We start from the raw sequence: 10,061 nt of genomic DNA on the forward strand, positions 1-10,061 counted from the left end.
GAGCGTTTTTTTGTTCATCATTGATTTCAACAGATAGACAAATTATTTTTTGTTTTCCTGATTGTAGTTTAGTTGTCTGTGTATGTCTTTGTGTTACTTATTTTGAGTCTACAATGGTCTATATATATATTTCCATTTGTGTTCAGTTTATGAGGTTTGGTCTGTTCAGTTCCATTCACTTTACGATCAGCTGTCATGACCTGAGTTCAATTCTGTGTAGTTGACCTCTGTTATAGGCTCCAAGCTTTTTGTTGCTCATTTTATAACTCCATCTTTACAATGTATTAACATTTACAACTGCAAAATTGATGGTTCAAACCCACAGTTGGTTTCCTACTGTATTTTAGGGGGCGCTACCTATGAGAACCGATCTAACTCTGCCGAATCCAGCCATCACTGCAACTCTGTTGTGTATATGTCAAGTAAATTGGTATCAAAAACGATACTTCCTTTTACGGTTTTCAAAATAAAAGTCTCATTGGCCAAGCTACGTCTGGTCAGTTGTTTGACATAGCAATGCTTTTGTTTCGAAGCCAAGTTTCTCCTACATCCGGTACTACTCTGACAAACATAACTACTGTCTTTCAGCATCATCCAAACATTAGCTTGTAGAGTAGCTTTTAGCTAACCAAACTCAGAAAATAGAGCTCCTAGCCAAGCTAATTTATGAGTCGCAAACGAAACCACAGTTTCGTCGAAACCGGCCTGTCCCCTGAGCTCCACGGCGCCTTCATGGAGCCCCCCGGGTCAGCGAGCCGAGCCGAGGGCGATTTCCTGGAGCTCGAGCACGACGAGGAGCTGCTCTGCTCGGTCAGCGACATCACCGAGCACCTCGGCAGAAACATCGCCGCGGTGCTGGAGACGGCGCTGTCGGAGATCCGCAAAATGGTCAGCATCAGGATACGAGTCCTGAAGATGGAGCTGCGCGAGAAAACCGAGGAAATCGAGGTGTTAAAGGTGAGACTGGATACAGTCCAGAGGGACGGCAGGGACCCTTTCCCCGGCGTTGCGACCATGGAGCCGTCTGCAGATGTTGCCTTCAAAAAACATGACTTCGGCTCCGGCAACAAACACAATAGTGTCGATCCAAGGAGAGCCAAGGCTGTCATGCCTGGTGTGAAGAAGGAGAATATAGATGCTATCTGCGACTATCTGATGAAAGACAAGAACTCGAGGGGGGCCGCTGACATGGACGGAGACCAGAGCAGCCAAGCCAGCGGCGACAGGGAGACTCGCCCAGATCCGGACCCGCACTCCCTCAACCTGTGGCCGGACGGCAGCATGGCCGGCTCCGGGCCTGGACACGGAGACTCCGAGTCCGCCACCGATGACCTCTTCAGTATGCTCCCCTCCGGCAGCAAGCGGATGTACGACTACGAGTGGATAGCACCGATGGAGTATTCTTCAGACCTGAAAGGTGAACACAGTGTTACTACACTCTGAACACATACAGTGTTTATACCTATAAACTGTATCCTTATTACACACAATACCAAAACACTCATCTCATCAGAACGTGGATTATGTTTTTATAGTTTAACTCATTAACGCTTTTGTAATTGGTTTTACACAAAATATTTCACTTACATGTAGACTAACACAACTTTATAGGTTAAATATTCATGAGATACTATTTACTTTTGATATACATATTTTTTGTGCTCATTACTTCATAATTTGGACTTCACTCATTTTGAGTTAGTATCTCATAATTTTTGTTTATTACACACACACACACACACGTATATATATATATGTACATATATATTGTTTTGCTCGTGTAAGTGGCCTCCATAAAGTGCCACTAAGTATCTGATAGAATTGGAAAAACACAAAGAGTAAATTCATGCAGTAGTAATTGTGATGTGATCATATTTTCCCTCAGTCATGAAGGAGCCCGAGTGTGAGGACATCCCGACTGGCGAGACGGAGGAGGATGATGAGGAGGAGGATGAGGAGGAGGGAGACGTGTCGCCGAGGAGGGAGGCGGGTGAACTGGAGCAGGCCCAGGCCCCGCTGTCACACGTCCAGCCCTCTGAGTTCAGCATGGGGCCCCAGAGCTCTCCAGGGGAGGGAGGGAGTCCGCTGGAGGGCAACACAGACCGGCCTGTGGCAGGTTGGTAAGAACATGACAAAAACAAGACCGGATGAATGTATTATACACTTTTTTTTTCCATCTCCCACTGGATTCCAAAGTCTACCAGCCACTCAACAGGTTAACCATGGTGTATTATGGCTGGTGATTGAAGTGAATCTTAGAGTGGTTGAGGAAACTCAAAAAGCTTTTTATAAATGCAAATCCATTTAGACTTTTAGCTGAACTCAAAAGAAACTCTTTGTAAGAGTTATTAATACGTCGTTGATTTGAGGGAGAGCTCTTTATTGAACGCCAGCTAAAATGGAGACATTTTATCCTCGAAACCCCGTAGATTCAAGGTCAAGGAGACGTTTAATGAGGATGCTGCACAAAGCTCTCCAACTAAACACTGTAGCTATGGAAACCAACTAAACAAAGCGAGAGGTAGCGGTTTAAATGTTTCAAACCCTTTGGTTGATCAGAAGTCATTCTCAAACATTTTCAGCAGCTGTTATTAACCTCTTTGCCTAAATAAAGTACAATAATAAAGTACAATCCTATTTATGAAATCAAGAACTATGTGTTCCTAGAAGTAAGTAAGTAACTTTGGGGCCTTGATGTCACAGACACATTTCTATTGATGTATTGAAGTAATAATCACACGTGAGCACTATAAAGCTGCTCAGATCCACTCAGTCAAAACCTTCTTTTATTGCTCACATCTCTAACATAGTACGTTCTACCCTACACTGTCATTCATGCACCGCACCTTCCTTTATTCTACATATATTCTTATTTTACTTAGCATGTACTATTGTATTGTACTATAGTAGTTTAAAACATCAACTCAGAAAGAAAGTTCCTTGTTGTAACATTAACAAATATGAAAGAATGACATCAAATTAGAATAACAATTAAAAAAGTGTCGTCAGTTCTCTGTTTTAAAATCAAACTTTATTTATTCAGTTTTGATATATACAGATGGATACTTTTTATATATATATCTCTTCTTAAATACACCATGCTTTATTTACGCCTGTATTCATTCGGAGTTCCTGTTATATGTTGTTTAAATTATTATTAAATAAATTATATTAATGCTCTTTTGTGTCATTTCAAATCTATGATAATCTTTAAGTCACGTGATTGATTGATCGACTGCAGACACCACTCTGAAGACCAGAATGAAGCACGGTGGAGCAGAGTTGTGTGATTTGTAGTTTTGCTTTCATCAGCTGCTGAAATAATGTTTGTTTGTGTTTCAGGCCAGCAGTTCCCCAGCCACACCTATATCTGCTCTCTTTGCGGAACCTTCTGCCCCGACTCCGTGTTCCTAGAGGAACACGTCAAACTGATACACTCGGACTCCGCCGGCGCCCAGGCCCTCCAGGCCCTGCAGTCCACCTGCTCAGCCACGCCCGCCATGGAAGACGGAGGCCGTGACTCCAGGAGGAGCGGAGGGGACCAGGACCAGGACGAGGACACGGCAGGAGGGGCTGGTGCGGGAATAGGGGCTGGCGTGGGCCTTGGGCGGGGAGCGGGCGTGGTGAAAAAGGAGATTAAAATTGAGGGTGGGTACGAGTGCGGGGACTGCGGCCGCCACTTTAACTACCTTGGCAACCTGCGGCAGCACCAGCGTATCCACACGGGAGAGAAGCCCTTCATGTGTCCGGAGTGCGGGGAGCGGTTCCGCCACGCGGCCCGCTTAAAAAGCCACAGGCTGGTGCACAGCGGGGCCCAGAGCCCCTTTCCCTGCCCCCAGTGCGGGAAAGGTTTCTCGGTGCTATCGGGACTCAAGAGACACCAGCGGGTGCACACCGGCGAGAGCCCGTACGCCTGCCCGCAGTGCGGCAGGCGCTTCAAAGAGCTGGGCAACCTGTACACCCACCAGAGGATCCACAGCGGGGCCACGCCGTACTGCTGCCAGCAGTGTGGACGCAGCTTCCGCCACCTGGGAACTTATAAGAGCCACCGCTGCACCCCGCCGCAGTAACGCCGCTGTGCTTCCTCCGCTTGGACTCCAAGGCGTGGTGGTGGTGGTGTGGGGGGGGGGGTATCCTGAGATGATTTTGTGTTCTGTCACATTCATGGCATTTCACACCTGCATCAAGAAAAGCTCCTTAATCGAGCTTCAGTTCATTCTTGACCTCGGAAACGGCAGTTTGACGAAACAATGTCAGCTCCAGGTCCACAGCCCATCGACTCCTTGTTAGAGTTGCTCTGATACCGATATCACAAAGGCCTCCGGTACAGCCTGAAACGCTGGATCGGGTATCGGCGAGCACATGCACCAATCCCATATTAACGAGTACTATTATAGCTAACGAGTGCGCCGTCTCGCTTCTTTCCCATCTCTGTCGAGAGTTGCACATGCTCAGTACAGATCGGTCAGGCGCCAGCAGAGCCGGAGCATATTGGCAACACATTACATATTTTAAAAAGGTGAGCAAGGCTTTCTTTGTTGTTTAAACACTCTGGTATCAGATTGGTACAAGCAATCGTCCGATACGCAAGTTCAGGTATCGGAAAGGAAAGAAATGGTATCGGAGCATCTCTACTGCTTATCGGCAGATGGAATTTGCTCAGTCGTCATGGCTGCAGTCATGCACGTCACACTTTCCATTTTTTCAGAAGACTTTTAGGACTTCTTGTCCATGTTAGTAGAAAGTTAGCAACTTGTTCTTGACATTGGAAACTTTGGAAATGACAACAGAGCAAACTCCATCCGCTGATGGTATCAGAGGCCACCAGGCACCACATGGAGCATGTGAGAGGTGACGTCTGACTGGATGGCATCAGTGTGCAGAGGCTCGTAAAAGGACCAGTGGTCCAAAGGAACATTCATGTTTATTACAACTTGGGTTTGTAGTTGACAGACCCATGTTGACCTGCTGCACCTACTTTCAATAATTAGTGCCATTTCCTTTGCACTGTTTCCTGAAGCAGCGTATTTCAGTGTGAAACTCTGAACAGACTTGACGCTGGCTTTAGCAGATTGGTAATCAGTTAAAAGAAAACATCACTGGATTAACTGCATGGTCAGTGGAGTGATGCCGCTGAGATCAGCACAGTGTGAGACTCAAATGTCGGCTTGAGTAGCAGCTGTGAAGATTCAGCAGTTCTTCTTCATGAAGAACTGTAGTTCTGCCAACCAGTCTATTGTTTCACCGCTGGGCTGATCTGGTCTGAACCAGTCAGGGATGGGAATCGAGAACCAGTTCCAAATTGTGGATCCATTGAAGTTGTATCACCTCAGAGGTTTCATTCCCCTCCATTGATGCTGGCTTTCTACTCTGCCAGTTGTGCGTTGCTGAAACTCATCCGTCACCGTGTCGAGCTCCGCGCTTAGAATGATGGAAACCTGCAACAGGAAGGATTAGGGTTTCCCATTCATATTCAACCAGAACATGTTAATACTATATTTATATATCAGCGAGTGGGGTCCACGAAATCTGCCCAGGGGGATTCAACTCGGCAGGTCAGGGGGCGGCCGCTTGGTGTGGGAGGATCCCTACGTGAGACCTTTACCCACACTTCCTGCGTGTCTAGCAGGTCGGCTTGGAAAGGCCCTGGGGGAACGTGGCTTTAAAGCACCCCTCGCCTGAACCTCGCCACTTCCTGTGGCCGTGGACTCTTCCTGCGGGGAGGGACGGACTATCTGTACTTTGCTCAGACTCACAGATCATAACACAGCAGTGATGCTGGAAACCTTTGTAGGCCTACTTTTTCAGGAATCGATAAAGAACCAGGCCGATTAGCTGAATCGATGGTGTCAATAACATGTTATGGATTCCCATCCCTAATCCAGCCATTGGGGTGTTTGATGCCACACCCACATCAAATCTGTCACCTATTATCACCGTGTTAGGTGTGTTGCTTATGATGGTCACATGACGCTTTAAAACAACCTTTCATACAGGTTTATTAATGAATTCATCATACTTTAAGTGAAGTTACTAAACTAACACTGAACATAATGCTGACACAACTACTTTTTACTATCTCAAATAAAAGTTCGATATAATAAGGAAGTAGGAGTTACATTGATCTTAGGGAGCGACTTGACTTGTGAAGCAATGAAAGTGCTGACCACGTGTACGGGTTTGAATCCATCCATTCATTCATCCATTCGCCTTAACCTGCCGAGCCTCCAGGACACGCTGCCATCTCTTCGCTCTGTGGTGGGACACCATCGCCCACTTGTGGACTGACTGTGTAACTCTCCTTGGTCACGCTGTCGTTCATCATGGCACCGCGTGGTGCTATGTGTAGAGCAGGAGCGTTCGTCGTCTCATCTTGAACCAGTGTAATGTAGGTTACAGAATACATATATTGGTTATTTTATACATTTGCCTGTATGACCATTACAATACTTACAGAAAGATAACTTCCTGTGCGTCAGGTGTGATCACTGAATTGATCCAATTCAGTGAAAGCCCGTTAGAGGAATTGACCTCAAGCTTGTCTGTAAGATGACTTTTAGCTCTTAGCACCGTGTGCAAGACTAAGAGCCAGAAGACAACTAATCCAAACCTGTGAAATTGAAACGCTAAGCATTGATAATCTGCTCTCTAATAAACAGTTGTCTTAATGTCATGAACGAGTGTGTGTGTGTGTGTGTGTTTAATGAATAACAGTGGTGGAATTCAATCAAGTACATCAACTACTGCACTTACAGGAAGTACAATATTTAAGTACAATACTTGTTTCCATTTTATGCCACTCAATACTGTACCAGGTGTCAGAGAGATGTGTTGCACCTGTACTGTGTACTGTGTACCCATCTGTATATAAACTGACTACAACATGCTAACACATCTGTAGTGACTCCTCATCTTCCTGCCATGGATGACAACAGCCTGGCCTGTTACTTTGTCCAAAGATGAACGCAGACTTGATGTCTGCCGCAATGTATCACACGACGCTAGCAAGTGTGATACATTGATTCTGCAGCGCTGAACAAACATGAATGTGTTTCAGTGGAGACAGATCACCTGCAGACCGTTGGTGCTGGCTTGGGTTGCTGCACGACTATGGAGATTAATCAGAATGCAAGCGTATGGAAAGCTTTCATTTGAAACTGGACAGGATGTATATATTTTCCTTATCCAAATATTTCCCCCAGTTGACATACTTGCACTACAATATAGAGAGTTCAGATTCAGTTTGTTGACTAAGACAAAAACAGTTTGGTGGACCAACGTCATGTGAGTCCATGCAAAGTTATACTTAAAACCAACACAGTGATTAAACTTAACACAGAACAAACACTAGAGTGGTAACGGCATAGTGTTATACTGATGCTGTTTTCATTTTATTCAGGCAGTAATTGCATCTTAAGTTGATCTTAAATGTTGACTTTTTATAAACTGACATTCTGTGGACACATGTATTTGGATATCGGCGTCTCTGTGTACAGGTACATCGTGGTCCTTTCACATCTACTCTGTCAAACCTTGAGGAACAATCATCAGCCGGATTCCTGAGGAACACTGTTGCAATTTCCACGCACACATTTAATTATATTCTTTGAGTCAAGGTGGATGGCCAGAGGCCGAGGGGTGTTAAGAATTTATTCTCTCCCAAGTTCATTTTCTGTGTGGATCCAGAGCGGTGTGTGAGCGGTGTGTGGGGGGGGCAGACCGTGTCTAAGAAAAGGGAGTCATAACTCATGTTGTTATCCTTCTATAGCTGTTCTCTATGATTAATTGCTCCTCACACTGCTAGTAGTTCTTTACATTTGCATCTCAAGTTCTTAGAGAAAATGTGCATTTCTGTGTGTATGGGTTTTTTCACGAGTATCAATCAATGTACACCACAGTTCAGGATGCCCAGGTAAGATTTATGAGTTTCTAGTAATGAAGAATAATTCTTTGTATTACGTACATTATATGTTGGTGTCACACCATCCCTCATGGGCAGGGGTGAGGTTTTGTGAGGAGGGGGAGCCATTGTACAATGTGGTTTCAACAGACCACACTGTCCCGTTTTCAAAGGGACTATTTCCTCAGCAGAAAGTAGTTCCACTGAAATCTTCTTAGATGGTGTGTCTAGTGGATGTAGATTGTCTGAAGGAACACTAACTGTATTTGTATCGACACTCAGATTCCATTTCTATTCTAAATATTACAATACTCCTGATTTGATATGGCTCATGTAAACATCATATTATATCAATATTTCTGCTTTCTATTTGTAGCTACAAGTTGTAGAAGTCCCAGATATCCCGGGAAACTAAAGGCCGTCTTGACTGGTTCGTAAGATCAACCGGAGGCGCTCTGTGACTTTCATCGAGCTGTATTCACTGTGTCTAGCAAGCCACACGTCGGCTGGTTTACTAGTATGAGCCCAAAATAAACTGATTTTGCTGAGATTCAATTGCAATAAACCGACAAAAAGGGACTCCGAAATAACTACATAATTGTAAGAAGTCTGAATTCATGTTTTGTTAGTTCTCTCCTCAAGACAACAAGCAAATAACTTTGAAATACTTTTTTTTTTCCTCTAGAGTCTTGTGGTTCTCCAGGAAATGGGATTTTGACTTTTGCTGAAAATGAAAATGTACAGAGAGCTTTGATGGTGTTGGACTCATCCGAAGCATCGGCCGATTTGTCATTTCACTGTATGTAAACGTCAGTGTGTAACAGCTTGATTAACCTCTTATTCTCGGAGCCGTTTTTGAGGTCTCTGAGCGAAAAAACATAGCCCTACAAAACTGACCATAGCTCTGTAACTACAAGGTCGATTTTAATAATTTTTGTTGATATAATCAGATCACAACACCTGTGACATAGTTTACATTGGTCATATTGTGAATATGTTGCTGGTTAATATAGAAAATAAGACATAACACAGCTGAAAGTGAAAATATTCAGCCTCGCCTGGGAAAAATGCACTTTCAGTGATAAAAGGTTATTGAAATAATGCAGCTAGCTCCCTGAATCTTTCCCAAGTCATAGCATAACTGATCAGTAGTTATTAAAAAAAGGTTAAAGTGGAATAAAGTGGAATAAAGTTAAGAATAAGAGGTTTTAGTCAGGCGAGGCATCATTTTCGAACCAGCTGTTGCAGCTCTTACATTGTACTTTTATACACTATATAACTATATATTTCACTTTCTTTATCACTCATATGATTCAATACATCCAAATACAGATAATAGGAATCATATTCATATTCATAACATCATCAGAGCCAGTTTTGGCTGTCATCTGTAGGATTTTCTCATTTCATGTGTGTGTGTGTGGCTGGATCTCAGCCTATCCTCGGTCGATTTCCAAAAACAACCCCTCCTTAGACGCGTCACAGGCTTAGGAAGACTCGTGCCAAGTATGGTGGTGATCGTCAAAAGATTTCATACAATAAAGTTGCCAGAAGTGACGCGTGTAACCCGGCGGAAATTTCCGGTCGCAGGCAGTCTGGCCACTCGCCCAAGCCCCCTTGACCGCTCTTATTCTGGAAACAAGTCGGAAGTCAACAGTATGCAGTTGGCAGCAATGACTACAGCTTTGGAACGGAAATTCCGCGACGTTATTATCCATATTTAGAGAAAACTTGGGCGCATAACCACGATTTTCTTCGGCGAAGTTCAGCATGAAGGTACGTTTGATCGCCCACCACGGTTTAGTGTTCGTACGGATCGTAAAACAGAGGTTAGTTACGTGTTCCGCCACGTGTGCTAATGCTAATAAATGCATTGTATGACTGGGTAGCCGTTAGCATGAGGGTACAAACATTGACTTACTGTACTCATAGCGCCGATTTCTGGCCCGGATTTGGTGCTTTTATGCCACGATATTTATCTGCTTATGTGAGTACCCTATAACTGTGTTGGGAGTGTGTTAGAAGTGACTTATATGATGTTGTTGTCCATACGTTGCTCTTTCATCGAAAAAAAAAATTAGCCACATACATGCTACCGGCTAATAATCATGCTATTTTCCGCATGTGAGTTTGAGGGGTTCTGAGCCTGAGTGCCCCCAAA

At 44.3% G+C, this 10,061-nt stretch overlaps 1 protein-coding gene across 1 annotated transcript; it reads left to right on the plus strand.

Moving 5' to 3' along the window:
• Positions 1 to 566: 566 nt before the first annotated feature.
• On the plus strand, positions 567 to 6,673 carry znf16l (zinc finger protein 16 like). Its single transcript, XM_076087131.1, has 3 exons — positions 567 to 1,417; positions 1,886 to 2,116; positions 3,343 to 6,673. The coding sequence occupies exons 1-3, from the start codon at positions 667 to 669 to the stop codon at positions 4,068 to 4,070; spliced, it is 1,710 nt and encodes a 569-aa protein (XP_075943246.1). The 5' UTR covers positions 567 to 666; the 3' UTR covers positions 4,071 to 6,673.
• The last annotated feature ends 3,388 nt before the right edge of the window (positions 6,674 to 10,061 follow it).

This window comes from Anarhichas minor, unplaced genomic scaffold, assembly GCF_050575085.1.
Source record: "Anarhichas minor isolate MPS153535 unplaced genomic scaffold, ASM5057508v1 ptg000009l, whole genome shotgun sequence".
In the NCBI taxonomy this organism is placed as follows: domain Eukaryota; kingdom Metazoa; phylum Chordata; class Actinopteri; order Perciformes; family Anarhichadidae; genus Anarhichas; species Anarhichas minor.